The 16,166-nt window shown below is 36.9% G+C and overlaps 2 protein-coding genes across 4 annotated transcripts in view; one reads left to right on the forward strand and one right to left on the reverse strand.

The window, feature by feature from the left end:
* The window catches only part of LOC116178896 (nucleoside diphosphate kinase 6-like), a 234,504-nt gene that overhangs the window by 440 nt on the left and 217,898 nt on the right, over positions 1-16,166 (reverse strand). The window contains exon 1 of one of the 3 annotated variants that reach the window (XM_031498546.1): positions 18-342. The exons of the other annotated variants lie outside the window; for them this stretch is intronic. Coding sequence (XP_031354406.1) covers positions 18-229 — 212 coding nt within the window. The 5' untranslated portion in view covers positions 230-342. Of the gene's footprint in view, positions 1-17; positions 343-16,166 lie in introns of those variants that run through there. 3 annotated transcript variants of the gene reach the window in all.
* Positions 1,653-16,166, forward strand: part of LOC116178893 (uncharacterized protein C2orf81 homolog) — a 179,521-nt gene continuing 165,007 nt past the window's right edge. Inside the window, exons 1-2 of the mRNA XM_031498543.1 lie at positions 1,653-1,824; positions 1,909-2,646. Of these exons, the coding sequence (XP_031354403.1) occupies positions 1,724-1,824; positions 1,909-2,646 (839 nt within the window). The 5' untranslated portion in view covers positions 1,653-1,723. The remainder of the gene's footprint in view (positions 1,825-1,908; positions 2,647-16,166) is intronic.

The following is a 16,166-nucleotide window of genomic DNA, read 5'->3' on the forward strand; positions in this document are numbered from 1 at the left end:
GATTAATAACAACTCACCTAGTCATAAAGGTAATAAGTCTATTGTAGAAAAATTTATCTTTATGGTCAAGGTAAAATGTTTTCGCAATCTCCTGGTCGAAAGTGAATCTTTTTGATTGAACAATTTTGAAATTTGAGGTTAGAATTAACTTTCGAATTGATTTTAATGAATGGGGGTTTTTAATTACGTGGGGCTTTAGTATAGCCAGTGTTAGCTCTAAGGCCGGCATTTTTGTGCTGTTTATTGTTACCTAATCAATAAGTTCATTTTATCGATTTTATAAACCACAAACGGAAGGAAAACATCCGGTCACCAGTCACCTTCTACTTTCTAGGGATGTGAACCACCAGAATACCAGTGGCGTACAGTTACCAATACTGATAATATAGGAGGTTTCAAATTGAATAATCCTTTCCACACTATTGCTATTGAAACTAGGAAAGGCGATTAATATTGAGAGCGATCAAACAAGAATTGTAATCTTTATAATCAGATGAGATGAATAGGCACCTTTTTAGCACCTATATTCCTAAATAGTTACAGGTGGAGGAAATTGCTCTTCCTTTTGTTTGTCGAATCTCAGCAATTCTGTGAGAATTCAGCTGAAAAGAAGTATCAGTGATTATTAAAGCATTTAAAGTCCAGATTTCGTTCGTAGAAGTTGCAAAAAGGTTTTGAAATATGGTTATGAAGAGAGTAGTCAAGAAGACCTTAGTGTACCTGTAGGGGTCTTGTAAGCAAATGAAAGTTTTAGGTGCTTACACTTGAGAGCTTTTTAGTTATCGTTTTATACATCTGCTTTCTCCTGCAAATTTTAACTATTTTCAGTACTTAATATTATTTAACCGCAGTTAGCTTTCCAATTCTCGCTCTAATTTGCGTTACTGCACTTTACTTACGTCTATTAACTACAGCGGTCCCCTTAAATGACAAAATTTAAACTCGGAAAAGGAATATGGGTTTCCTCTTTCACAACAATTAAAAATTTGTAGTAAACATACGTCACTCAGTTAGAAGATTTCCTTTAATTTATATTGAACTCAACAACAACAAAAAAACAGAAAACTGGACTAGTTTCTCCTAAACGAGTCCCTAAACGAACTTTTTTTTGCTTTTATCATATCAAGCCGATACAAAATAATTAGATCGAATCGTTCAAGAATATCTTTAATTTACGTATTAAAACTTACTAAATAACTCACAAGGAGGCGGTAGGTTAATGGTATCGCCCGCCAACAAACAGCCTTTGGTGCTTTCCTCCTCGAGGTCGATTCAGCCTCGGTAAAAATGACTTGGGATTACCCTGGGAGGTAATAATAATAGGTAGCTTTGGAGCATAGTGCTTGTTACACACACTTCCTTGGAAATCTTTCCAGTTAGGGCGGGGTAAATGTAACAGTCCATACTCACTTATCCCGTAAAACGTCGTCAGATGTTCTAATTAAAATCCTTGAAGGACACGATCATTGTATTGAATATAAACATAACCATTACCTTCTTTATAAGACGGCTAGACTACCCCCTAGTCATCCAATCTCGAAAAAAAACGGCTCGATGGATGACACATTCAGATTCAAATTTTCAAAAACCGAGACAAATTGTGTACTTTCTAGTATCTCTAAGTTTTTGCCCATTTTCGTTTTTGTTGCTAATTTCCATGGAAACATAAAAGTCAGGTGGAAAGTTTGATTTTGTGGTCAAGTGTCATACATCTAATGTAATAATGAGTACGCCTCGACGATATTCGAAAGAAAAACGAAATTCCGGCAGGAAATCGTTTACGAGCGGAATTGGCCGCTTGTCCGAAATCGAGATACAAGAAATGTTAGTTTCGATTTGGTTTAAAACAAAAAACTGCATTTAAATTAGTGGACAGAAGGATGGTTTATACAATTTTTTGATTTTTAGGCAAAAAATTCTTGAAAGACAAGAGGAAGATCTAGTGGTTTATGCGGTACGAGAAGAGCTCATGACTAGAGTGATGAATGAATGTTACAAATCTTACATAGAAAAACAAAGCGTTAAACTTATGGTTCATTGTGCCCACAGGGCACTGGTACAACTGGTAAACTTTGGGTGTTTCAACCACGATCCCGGAAGCCCCTTCTATGAGAATCATCCAGCTTGGTCAGCTGATTCGCCACCGAGACCCTCACCTGTGGACAATTGGGCGGCTGGAACCATACCCGTTTTACCAAAGCCCATACCTCCATTACTACCCAGCTCGCATTCTGAGAATGACCTGGATAAGTCCGTGGTTATGGTTGATACCCGCTCAAATATTTTTGGTGCGACACCTTCCTCGTCTCCCAAACTCGAGGTTCTCTACTACAACGCGACTACAGCAGATACACCACAAGAAACAACCGAAGTGCCAGACTATACAACTAGTACCGATCTCCTAGTCCCCCACGTTTCCCAAGTGTCCAATACGGAAGGGGAAACAACGCTTCATCTAAAACAAGAGTTAAGCATCTTCACCCTCACTACGGAAATGGGCCCGGAAACTCTGCCCCATTCGACAAAATCGGGCCGTTCCAAGCTGAAGGGCCTGGATTTTCGAAGCGAACCGCACAGGCAATTTAAGGGTGCCTTGCGAGGCACTCTAGTGCCCAAGCTGACTCCCGACCAATATTCGTCGTTGCGGTAAGTACAAATTTTCTGTCAATCTGTAGGTGATAATTTAAAAGTAAATACCCACCGGGGTCAAACATAGACGTGTTATAAAGAAAGTGGATTGCCCTCTGCAATCATGTTTTAAAATAAACATTCGCATTGGCACCTATTCAAAGTGTGTACATTCTTATATTTGTTCTCGTTTACACTTTATGCCTGATCCCGCATAAACTGTACAAAGTTAATTTTAACTCGACAGAAAAAAAATCGATCCGAACCTAATTTGCGCTCACATGCAAAATATGTATTAGAGAATTACCTATCGATTTCTCGTTGGGAAACGCTCTGATGATACTTTAATATGGAGATGCCATCGACCAAGTACATAATTTGTGATACGAAAGTTTCCAATATTCTTATCGGGGTCGTTTTTTTCTTCGCAATTTGAAGAGATTTAGGGTTCGCCTTAGACCACTTTATATGCATGTAGTAAACGACATTCGCGAATTGAAAACTCTACACCCTACATTCTGCGTAAAAACAGGCACCAGTAACCTCTATTAGAAAAAGGCAACTTAAATCCACATGACATAACCATCGACTCTATAAATTTTACCTATGCCGAAGTTCGCGATGATATTCCGCAACCTACATTGAGTACAAGCAAAGCCATATACAGTGCTATTTATTACAAAGTAGACATAGGGATTTACGTGTATTGTTATTCTCTATGTCTACTTTTAAATGACAAAATCTATTCTAAAGAGCGCCTAAAGCTATGCATCCAAAATACCTTCTTGAAACAAATAAAGATCTGATTGTCATATTAATTAATTTGAATACTGTTGCTTTGGCTTCGCAGAAAATAAATCTCTTACGCTTCTTAAACTGTTACCTCTACTATACCAATTGACAATATCAACGTTTTCTTCAGCTACATCACACACGAACGAGAATAAAAACACGAAAGCCAAAACAACAATATTCAAAATTAATTAATATGACAACCAGATCTTTATTTGTTTTAAATAGTATATCAAGAAACAAGTGTATAATCAAGTCTTTAAAACACGCGCAACGAGTTTAAGGGTACGACGCGCAGCGGAGTGCCTGTAAACGTTGCAAATGAATTAAAGACCAATTATACACGCGTTTCTTATAGTATTTTTTTATTATACCTGCAATAATTTAAAACTAGGGAAATATTGTCGTTATACTCGAATACATTTCTAATTAAGTGGGCTGATTATTTGTCATTCCATGATTGCCATGGAAATGTCACTTGCCGTTCGCGTACAATAAAAATCACCGTCTTTGTAAATGAAATGACTTCGGTTGAAGAAGACAACATATCGTCTATTCAGTGGCTTATAGCTGCGTCAGAAGAAATCCCAATGCAAAAGCCTATTATAAAGAATATATGAAAAACTGTTCGCGTGGAATAATAGGAAGCATCTTTCAAACAAGGTCTTAAATGCATCGTTCATACTGTCATATATGAAGGAAATGTCAAAGGTAGGTATATAAATCTTCTACCCTTCGGTGCATTCATTCAAAACTTCAATCAATATTGCAATTAGAAAGTGGAACAGATTTGGCAGCATACCTACTCTAAACCACGTGCGTTTGTAAAAGCTTCCCACAAAGGATACGAGCCAAAGACACCTTTTTCATTTGCAAAAAGCGATCCAGAGGATATTTCTTTTCAATCCCAAATTACAAGTATACTTTCATATGTCATATTTGAAGTAACGTTACTTAGCAACCTTTAAAGCTCGGCGTGGATTAATCGCTTTTTTACGCACGCAGTGTTTTAAACAGCGATTCTGATGCAGGTATTTATTAAATAGTTATTTACATAAAACTCAGGAAAATGACACATTGCTGGCGAGGAAATATTGAAGTACAAGGTCCTTTTGGGGCCGAGTATTTCCGAGTCAAGTAGTCATTTTACTGACGAGTTTTGTATTAAATTTTACAGAAAATCGTATTTTAATATGAAATTTCAATTTACACACGAGACTTTATGCCTATCTGTCAATGATGACAGGAGTCATTATAGACATTTAGCAATGTGACAGGCGCGGCAGGAAAAGTGACAGGTGGCCGGTAAAGTAACAGGTGCGGCCGGTAATTTGACAGGCGGCAGAAAAAGTAATATGGTCTACCTGCGTCATGGCAACTAACATTATAGTCAAGAAAATAAAGGTTTCAGGACGATTTTGTGTAAAAGTTATTTTAGTTGCATAAAATTAGGCGCCCTTCAGAACAGATTTTGTCATTTAAAAGTAGACATAGGGAGAAACAATATATGCAAATCCCTATGTCTACTTCTTAATAAATAGCACTGTAGGTCAGGAAAGTTAGATCTGAAGAGGGGTATCCCTCCAGGGGTTGAGCATAACTTTTGATATTCCAGAAACTTCGAAATTTTCGGGCTTTTTTCAGTTTTTCGCTAATAACTCCTAAACAACGCATCTTAGAGAAAACTTTACTAAGAGACAAATTAAAGAGCATTAAGTTCTACGTCGATTGACCCCCACTCAACTTTAAAACTGGACCAATTTATAAGGTAGTAATCGACGGCAATTTTTCCCATATTAGCTAAAATGCACTGATCAAAACATTCCGGTAGTCAGAGTTGTGGAGAGTTTAGTGGTGAGCTCAAAGAACGCCAAAATTTTAAAATTTGATCAATTTTAGCTATACTTATGCCAAATTCCTAATAAATGTTAAAACTTCCTCGGCCTCTTTGTTGTGGTTGGACCGTTATGGGTCATCTTCCATTTTCTCGATTAATTCGTTTCTGAGGTTCCCATCTCCTTCCTCCAATGGATGCAGGCGGATGCTTAGTGGATGCCTAGCCTGGCCTGGCCTTTACAATTCAGGCAGATTGTCCCCTGTACGTCATCCTGCAATTGCAAGAGATGGAGTGAAACACCTCGGCGGGGACGGGTTCCTTTAAAGTAGGTTATTGGGACAATGCCACCCCGCGTTGTTTTCCACTCCCAATCGAGGAGGTCTTTTTCCCTTCCACACCACACCTGTACCTGGTGGTATGGAGCGTTCCTTTGCTGCTGTTGAGGTAGCCGGAAGGAATAAGAGACTAAATGTTGCATTTGCCAAAGTTTTGGTAAATATCTCGTATCCCAGCACATCAAGAGTCGACCCAACGGATACTCCCCAGTAAGACCTCATCCTAGGATTCATCAGGGTTAGGGGAGGCTGGCTTCAATTGCGGGTTGCTCTCCAGGGCTTTCTACAAACTTCACCTTTCCCTGCCGAAGAATTGTCGATGTGGTGTCGCATCAACTGATGGCGTGGATGAAGAGAATATGCTCCTTGATGGTGGTGGAGTATTTCAGCAGCCCTGAAGAGAACAAAGCAGGTCTGTTCTCCCACAATTGTCACAGTAGGGTACGCATTAGCTCATGCAATAGATTTCCTGACGATGAGAGTATCCGCATCTTCAACAGCTTGGCGAACTGAGAAATCCTCCCCGATCTTTACCTTTCTTTTCGACATTACGGACAATGGGTACAGAAAGCTTCTGTTGGCGACCGACAAAAACGACTTGATACTTTTGGGTTTCAGAGGGTATCCATCAAAAATTATTGAGGTTCTGTGAGGGTTGTAGTTATACCGTTCATGTAATGCCACGTAATTATTAAGGATATGGTTGAGAACTTTTCCTTTGATTGCTCTGGTACCTTGTGGGAGAAGGACTCTATTCCTTTGGTTTTTTTTATTACAAACATGTTTTAATATGACCAGTACTTTGAATGCTACAGAGGACACAAAATCATCAAAAGACACATTTTAATCCATAGGGGAAATATTTTGAGGAGATGGTCAATGGACGCAAAATTTAATTCTCTTTAATTTCTCTTTTGGTGAGGCTTTCGCTAGGATACCTTAGGAGTCATTGGCGAAAAACTGAAGAAAATTTCGAAGTTTTTGGGGAATCAAAAGTAATGCTCAATCCCTGGAGGGGTACAAACTCAGATTACTCGTTTTCATCACTATCTTAAGGTTTTAGAACAATTTCCATGTTTCCCCAGGTGCCTATTTTCTTGGATTAGCAATAATTGTAGATTATTTTTATAATTTCAACACGACTTTAAACTTGAAATGTAATAAACAGCTCGGAAGCCGACCTTTTTTATTGCAGACGTTTAATTATTATCCCTCTCTTGTTCTGGGCCCACAACAGGATCGCGCCCAATTACAGAGTGACCGGCATAATGCTTTTTAGAGGTGCCTCTGCAGAATGTCTTAAGTTGTTCGATACTACTCCGGTATTTACCTTACGAATTAGGAAAACTGCAGGAAAACCTAATTCGGAGTAGCCGGAAGAACTGATCTAAGGAAATTCCCATTTCTGTCACATATGAAAAATTCTTACCTCAGCCCAGGTTCGAACACCCGACCTCCGGCTATGTAACCTAACGCTCTACCACTGACCTATATAGACGTATGACGTCGTGAGAACCGAAGGTCATACTAGGTTCAATGGATGCCGCTTCTTGGTTAGCGTCCAGTTGTTAGCGGAGACCCGCACCCTGGCCGGACCGTTCTTGGATAAAAAAATCATTTGAATATGCTAACACTAGAAGATGCACGAGTTGAGTCCTGACGAAACATTATCAAAAGCGGTGACATTACATTTGATATGGTACTGGATATGACCAGTTTGAATTTCCTACATTTCGGGGATGTCAAATGGACGTTTTGGCCTACATTACCAATTGACGAACTGCGATCTACAAATATGATAAAAATCCACCTGCAAAATTTCATCGTAATCGGTCCATTCCTTCTCTTTTAAATCGATGGACAATGGAAATTTTTTAAAAATAGAACATACGGTTTTTTTATGTTGAATATGCAATTAAAAAAAACAAGTAGGTACTATTTAAATTCTTAAGTTCTTTTTTACTGCGTTTACGTGGACCTTTTTGTCAATGTGTAACAACACTAAAATAAGAATAAATTAGAACTTGTCAAAATTAACTTCAAAACCAGTTTTTATTTCAATGAAGAGAAAAACGACACCAATGAAGACACCAATGTGAATTAATGTCTCTTATGTTTGCCAGAATATATTATGTAATGCATAAAATCCGGTATTAACAATTTTTGTAATTATACCTACAAAAGGCAGTGACGAAGAAACGCCGAAGCAACGACGACAATGCGCGACGCCGTGCGTCCCATCCCAGACGAGTTCCCGCCGAAAAAGTTACACTTCAACGTTGCCATTTTAGATGGTGTATAGTTGGTTGCCTAATTGGCAGTAAGCTTCCGATTATCATTACTTTAGTCGGAGATCGTACATGAAATACAGACCTTCTCCAGTCCATAAGGTATCTAGAGGTCTTGGATACGGTAACCTTAGACTATACTTGTACTTCGAGATAAATGAATCTTTATCTGTTCGGCATCTACGGCACGGACGAAACAGTTAAATACATTCAAAAAAGATGCTAATCAATCCAAATGAGTGAACATTAACAACTGTCGACTCTCAAACAAATCAAAATAAGTGTAACATTTGAAGTGAAACAATCAAATAACCAACAAATTCAGGGGTTACCTACCCTTAAGTTACAAGTAGCTGAAAGCAATAGAATTTACAATAAATAGAACAATTACAATTACAACTAACCACATTACCTTTTACTTATATGTAGCACAAACACGAAAACCTACATAAACTCAAAATTTAGCAGAATTTGGGCTTTTTAAATTCGAAACTTAAGAAAATTCTTCGACACGAAGTAGTTTTTGAGTAAAAGATTCGTATTTTGTTGTCTAATTAATTTATGTCAAGAAAATATCTCATTTATAGTTTTTCGTCTTCTGCACCATCTTCCTATAGGAAAAAGATGAGTTTAAAAATTATTGTTTTTATGCCGCTGCCAATAAAGTGATAATGGGAACGAACGAACATCCCCGTTATTAAACGAACACCGAGGGAGAGGAAGTTTAAATCTTTCACATGGCCATTAATAACGACAGAAAGGGCAATAAAAGTATCAAAATGTAGGTGCCCCAACTTTTATGGCGAATATTAAAAAAATATACCGCACCATTTCTACCTTTAGATTAGTATACTTTGTGTACACGTTTATGTTGTTATTCTACATTTTTCGAAAATAAATCATTCCCCAATCTAACGCATCCGACTTTATGATCTAACTTCTCATAAATAAAAAAGTTATATATACGTGGACCATAAAGGCCGCGAAGGGATAAAATACGCTTTGAAAAAAAGTTACACCGTTAAAATTTTTCGTGCCCCTCTATTATTGGATAAATTTTAATTTATGGCTTATGCATATGGATTTGACGTCGTTATTTGGTGCACTTTTACGTACAGGTTAAATTATGCAACCGAACTGCAAACAATATTTTGTTGATAATCGTTTGTATTGTTATTATTAAAGCAAGTTTATTTGTTGTGGCGAGGTACTATATTTTAATATGCAAAATCAAATTACTATCAAATACGTTTGACCTAAATCTGTCTTTATTAAGTACCTACTTAAATTTAGCTACCAAAAGCACATCATTCCAAGGCTGCACGTGGCTATTATATACTGACATCAAAATATATTTTCGTTAATATAAAACGTAAAAGAAACAAAACACATTAATTTAGCTGTAAATGATGTTGGTATACATTATTTTTCGTATAACAACCCGCGTATCCTTCCGTTTGTCTTCGTGTGTTCATAGCGAAGGGGAGTCAATTCAACTGTTTTAGAGCGTTTTTCATTAATTTCGAGCACAATTGAAATTAAACTTATTTGTTAAATTTCGACATAGAAGTTCCAAAACTGGAAATTCAAAAAAACGAAACTTTTCTGGAGGGCGCAACATTTCGACTCAGTATTTTAAAAATTCCGATGTCAAAATTGGATTTTTCTGAAATCTCTCGGGAATGTCTACTTTCTCGAAGCAAATTCAGACCTCAAAATACGCCAATCCAGTACTTCAGACCAAAAATTGTTAAGCATTTATAAAAATTCCTTAATTTATGATACCTAATTGACCTAGCTTGTAGTAAAAGTACATTTGTCCACTGTATTTATGTCAACTGCTAATTAGAAGGTCAGTTTTGTGAGGCGATTTTTTTCTTTTTTTGGTTTTTAAAGGGTGAATTGAAAAACGGCATTGCCGAATTCATTCCTTTTTTGAGCTACTTGTTCTTTTTTGTTGTTGTATTTTTGTTTTGTTTTATTTTTAAAGCTCAAATAAACTTTATTATTATTACTATTGTCGATGTTTCTTGTGAGAACTCAGGTCTAGCCTGGTTAACTAATCGCACGGATTAATATCAAGTAACGATTAGTGTCTGTGTCTGTGTCTGGTGAAGTTATGTAGGGTTCTAAAGAAAAATAAAAAATAAAATAAATATTCACACACTCACATTGGAAATCTAGAGATAGTATGTAATTCATACTTACCAACATAGCTATTAATGGCCCCACTAGTCAACGCTATCAGGAAAGAAGAAAACAAAACAAAAATATCATTATAATAATTCCTGTAATTTTATTAAATAGAGTTTATTGTGTAAGTGTTTCTTTGGCTTTGCGTTTGGGTTGAATACGAGTGGGTTGTGATAACGTGGTGTGTTTATGTGAAGAAGGAGATTTGTGTTTTTTAACTGTGCTAGGACGTGTAACTTTATTCGGTGGACCTGTCTTTGTGGTACATGTTGCCTTACTTGTATTTATGGTGTTTCTTTGTTCTTGAGGTTGTATTTGTGTTGTTGCTTGGGTTATTCATGGAGATATTACAGTATTTTGTGAGCCTGTAGTGCTGTTTAGGTTTTTGCGTTTCGGTTGTATACGAGTGGGTTGTTTCTGAGAAGAAGGAGTATTGTGTTTTTTAACTGTGCTAGGACGTGTAACTTTATTGGGTGGACCTGTCTTTGTAGTGCATGTTGCGTTACTTGTATTTATGGTGTTTCTTTGTTCTTGAGGTTGTATTTGTGTGGTTGCTTGGGTTTTTGGTGGAGATATTACAGTATGTTGTGAGCATGTAGTTCTGTTAAGGTTTTCGCGTTTCGGTTGAATCCGAGTTGGTTATGATAATGTGGTGTGTTTCTGTGAAGAAGGAGTTTTGTGTTTTTTATTTGTGCTAGGACGTGTAACTTTATTGGGTGGACCTGTCTTTGTAGTGCAAGTTGCGTTACTTGTATTTGTGGTGTTTCTTTGTTCTTGAGGTTGTGTTTGTGTGGTTGCTTGGGTTTTTGGTGGAGATATTACAGTATGTTGTGAGCGTGTAGTTCTGTTAAGGTTTTCGCGTTTCGGTTGAATACGAGTGGGTTGTGATAACGTGGTGTGTTTATGTGAAGAAGGAGTTTTGTGTTTTTTAACTGTGCTAGGACGTGTAACTTTATTGGGTGAGGGCGTCTTTGTAGTGCAAGTTGCGTTACTTGTATTTATGGTGTTTATTTGTTCTAGAGGTTGTGTTTGTGTTGTTGCTCGCATTATTGGTGGAGACATTACGGTATTTTGTGAGCCTCTAGTGCTGTTAAGGTTGCTGCGTTTGCGTTGAGTACGAGTGGGTTGTGATAACGTGGTGTGTTTCTGAGAGGAAAGAGTATTGTGTTTTTTAGCTGCGCTAGGCCGTGTAACTTTATTGGGTGAGGGCGTCTTTGTAGTGCATGTTGCGTTACTTGTATTTATTGCGTTTGTCTGTTCAGGAAGTTGTGTTTGTGTGGTTGGTTGAGTTAAGGGTGGAGATATTACAGTATGTTGTGTGTCATGTTGTGAGTCTAAAGTGCTGTTTAGGCTTTTGCGTTTGGGTTGAATACTAATGGGTAGTGATAATGTGGTTTGCTTCAGAGGTGAATCTCTGAATGTAGTATATGTTGTATCATTTGTTGTACTTGTTTGTTCGGTAAGTTGTATTTGTGTGTTTGTTTGGGTTAGAGGTGGAGATATTACAGTATGTTGTGTACCGTGTTGTGAGGGAGTGCTGTTGTTTACATGTATACGTTGTGGATCATTTCTGTATGTAGTATCTTGTGTTATGTTTAGAAATTTACGAACAATATGGCATGTGTTGATAATGACTGCTTTTTGTAAATGTTTGTATGTGTTTTTGTCTAAACCTAATAGTTGTAAATTGTGGTGTATTGTCTTTGGTATAACTCCGGTAGCACTAAGAATAATGGGAACTATAACAGTAGATTTCATTCTCCATTGCGTCTTAAGCTCGATAGCTATATCGGTGTATTTGCGGTGTTTTTCTGCATGTGTTTTAGTTAAGTTGTTAGTGTTTGGGATGGCAATGTCTATAATACAAATGGATTTTTGTGTTTTATCTATAAGTGTAATGTCTGGTCTATTATTGTGGATAGTTTTGTCTGTGAGTAGTGTCCTGTCCCAATATAATTTGTGTGTGTTGTTTTCAAGTATGATCTGTGGCGTGTATTTGTAGTATGGTGTCTTATCTGTTATGAGATTGTGTTTAAGTGCTAATTTTTGATGTATGATTTTAGCTACCTGATCGTGTCGATGTTTGTATTCAGTTTGTGCAAGTCGTGTGCATGCCGATATTATATGTTGGATTGTTTCTGATGTTTGTGAACAGAGTCGACAAGAATCGTTTGTCACTGTTTTGTCTTTATGTATGTGTTTTTTTATAGTTGCGTGTATTAATGACCTGGTCTTGTATTGCTAACATGAAACCCTCAGTCTCCGGGAAGATATCACATTCAGACAACCAAGTGTGCGTTGCTATAGAATCAATACAATCCTGACTAACCTCTTGCGGAAATCGTCCATGTAACGGCTTTTGGTTCCATGTCTGTATGTTATTTGTGATGTATGTAAGTTTGGATTGAGGTGGGAGTATATTAGTTTCGTGTAGGTTAAGTGGTGTGTAAGATTTGTCTGCATATGTTACTGTTTTGTGTAGGACTGAAGTATCTGTTTTGTTATAAAAGTATTGTCGCAAATTGTGTATTTGTGTTTGGTGCAATATTTTTATATCTGTAAGTCCTCTACCTCCTTCCGAACGAGGAAGGTAAAGTCGTATAGTAGAGGAGTGAGGGTGATGTATATGGTGTTTTGTTAATAGTGTACGTGTGTTTCTCTGTATTTGTTCTAAATCTGTATTTGTCCAACGTATAATCCCAAAAGAGTATGTAAGCACTGGTGTGGCATAAGTGTTAATAGCTTTGATTGTATTTCTACCGTGTAATTTTGTTTTAAGTATACTGCGTACTCTTTGTAGGTATTGTGTGATAAGTGTTTGTTTTATACTCGTATGTTTAATGTGTGTGTTTTGCTGAAAACCAAGATACTTATAAGTTTCATTCTCGTCCATGGAATTTATTAAATTACCCTGTTCTAGCTCATAATCTAAAAGTTGTCTTTTTCCAGCTGTGATGTGTTGTGTTTTACATTTATCGATTCCAAAGTCCATTTGTATGTCACGTGAGAATGTTTCGGTAATGTGTAGCAGGTGATTAAGTTTGATGCATGTGGAAGAGTATAATTTAAGATCGTCCATGTAAAACAGGTGTGTAATGTTGTGATGTATTTCGTGGTTGTGTTTAATATTGTACCCAAAGTTAGTAGTGTTTAACAAATATGAAAGTGGATTAAGAGCAAGACAAAACCAGAGCGGACTTAAAGAATCGCCTTGAAAAATTCCTCTTTTAATTTGTATTGGGTCGGTAATAAGTTTTGTGTCGTTTAGTGTAAGTGTTAACGTAGTGTTCCAACATGACATTATGTAATTGAGGAATTGTGTAATATTGTTGCTGACTTTGTATATTGAGAGTACTTGTTGTAACCAAGAGTGTGGTACTGAATCGAATGCTTTTTTGTAATCAATGTATGCAGTGTGTATGTTTCGTTTGTTATGTCTGGATTTTTCAAGTATAACAGAGTCTATAATGAGTTGCTCTTTACAGCCTCTGGAATACTTTGTACACCCTTTTTGTTCTTCGTATAGAATGTTGTTATCAGTACAGTGTTGGTATATTTTGTTTGTAATGCATGATGTAAGGATTTTGTATATTGTAGGAAGGCATGTAATTGGTCTATATTTAGATGGGTCTTGTGTATTGTTGTCTTTTGGGAGCATGTAAGTGATACCTTGTGTAAAGAATGCAGGAGTGCGATCTGGTGAATTAAGAAGTTCAGTAAATTGTTGTGCAAGGTAAGAGTGAGTGTAGGTAAAATATTTCCACCAAAAGTTGTGAATGTTATCAATGCCTGGACTTTTCCAGTTATGTAAGTGATTAATAGTTTGAATGATGTCTGTTGTAGTGATGTTTGTGTTATTCATAGGGGTAATGTATTCAGTGCGTGTGGTTTCTGTGGTAATCCACGGGGCTTGTGGATTGTGTTTAATGTCTTTGGTCCATAAGTCAGACCAGTATTGCTGGAGTGAGTGTAGAGATGGTGGAATGAGTTTTTCATTAGTGCTGTTTTGTGTTAGTGATCTGTAAAATAGTTTTTCGTTATGTTTAAATTGTGTGTTATGGCGCTTTCTATCTGCAGTTTCCCTATAGCGTTTTAGACGGTTTGTGTATATTGATAGTTTTTGTGTCAGTGTATCTCTATGTTCGTTATAGTTTGTATTTTGTTCTCGTGTGGTGTGATTGTTTAGTTTTGTAGTTATGTGTTGTACTTGTCGTGTTAGTTTTGAAGAACGAGTTCCTTGTATGTATTGTGTAATCCGACCTAAGTCACGTCTGATGTCATCGATGCGAGTTATCAGGCGTTTTTCCCAGGCCGGGGGTGAGCGTTTTTTTGTTGTGTGCTGTTGTTTGTTTATTGCTATTCTTGCACCGTTGCATCTAGAAACTGCAACCGCACCGCAATACACAACATAGTGTAGCTGATGTAAGCTTGTGTTATCGTTAATGTAATTTGGTAAAATGTGGTCATTTAATGTTTGTGACAGTGTGCGTAATTTTGTAGTGTGACTTTGTTTAGGTATTCGTGGTCTTTGCGTTGGGTCAGTGTTTGAGAATTCTAACAATGCATTGTCGAATTCTTTTTGAAGGGATGTGAGTGTTTGGTTCGTGTGATTATTTGTATCTATCGATGGCTGCAGTGTCGCAAATGTCTGTATTTCAGAGTTGTTTAGAACGGATGTATTATCTTGTACGTGGAGTGAGTTGTTTGTGTTGAGTAGTGCTTCAATTTCGTGCCTGATTTGTTCCTGTGTGTCTAATGTAAGGAGTGTATTTTTAATGATAACTCTACGTTGGTCTGCAATGCGTTGTTCTGTTAAGTGTGCTAAATGTGGGTATTGTGTAATGAACGCGTGATATAGTTTACCTCTGTATGCTGTCCTGTCCGTTTCCATCTTCGTGATCTCCAGATACGTACCGAAAATGAAGCGATTCATCCCTTCGTCCCATTTCATACGTCTTTTGGAGGTATTATTATTATTATTATTTCCGGACTCCAAACTCAACTTCTAATAATTTAGAGTTAAAAGATAAAATTCTATTGAACTTCAAGTATTAGGAAGTAGAAACTTTGCTAAATTTAGAGTTTACAGTCAGGTTTACTGCAGTCAGTCTTCTCATAATTTTAGAAAATCAGATGGCGTCAAGTGCCAATAAGCCTCTCCAAATAGGGCAGGATGGCAACCAGACGAGAGCGTCTTTGAAATTTTTACTTTAAACGCGAGTTTTTAAGTTTCGATTTGTATTATAAAGCCACACTTAACTATCTTGTCAGATAACGGTCTTGTTAAGGCATGTGATTGGATGGTTCTGCAAAGAATGATGTTATGCTTTGCAAAAATATCCAATCACATGCCTCAACAACACTGTAAGCGAAACTGCTGACAACATAGTTAAGTATGGCTTTATATTACCGGCCGTTTACAGAGTTATTCATTTAGAAGTAGACAAAGATTTTCTGACAAAAACCCTTCTGAAAGACGCCTAATTTTATCCACCCAAATAATCGTGCGCACGCATTTTGCACTGTCATTCTAGATTTTAATAAAAAAAAACGACAGTAAACAGTATGCTTTTAGGTTATGATGAAAAGATTAAATTCGGCCGCTATTTCTCTTAAGTTTCTTATGGGATTCTTTTCCATAAAAATTATTCATATCCTCCGTTAAAATTTAGGGTTGTTTACGTTGTCTTATGTGGATCGCATTTAAACAATCACTAGTTTTGAAGTAATCAACACAGAAAATAGGTCTCTTAAGCTCCTTAAACTGTTACCGGCACTATATCAATTGACAATATCTTTTTCTTCAGGCGAATACATCGCACACGAACGAAAATAAAAATACGGAAGCCAAAGCAGTAATATCCTAATTAATCAATATAACAGCCAGATCTTCATTTGTTTTAAGAAGTTATTTTGGTTGCATAAAATTAGGCGTCCTTCAGAAGAGTTTTTGTCATTTAAAACTAGACATACGGAAAACAATACACAAATCCCTATGTCTACTTCTAAATGAATTTTCTTAAGTTTGTACGTTGAAACTTACTTTTCGTACTTTTAGTTTTCAGGCTAGGTAATGGTCAAAATGGAAAGAAT

The sequence above is a fragment of the Photinus pyralis genome, unplaced genomic scaffold (assembly GCF_008802855.1).
Source record: "Photinus pyralis isolate 1611_PpyrPB1 unplaced genomic scaffold, Ppyr1.3 Ppyr1.4_LG8, whole genome shotgun sequence".
NCBI lineage: Eukaryota > Metazoa > Arthropoda > Insecta > Coleoptera > Lampyridae > Photinus > Photinus pyralis.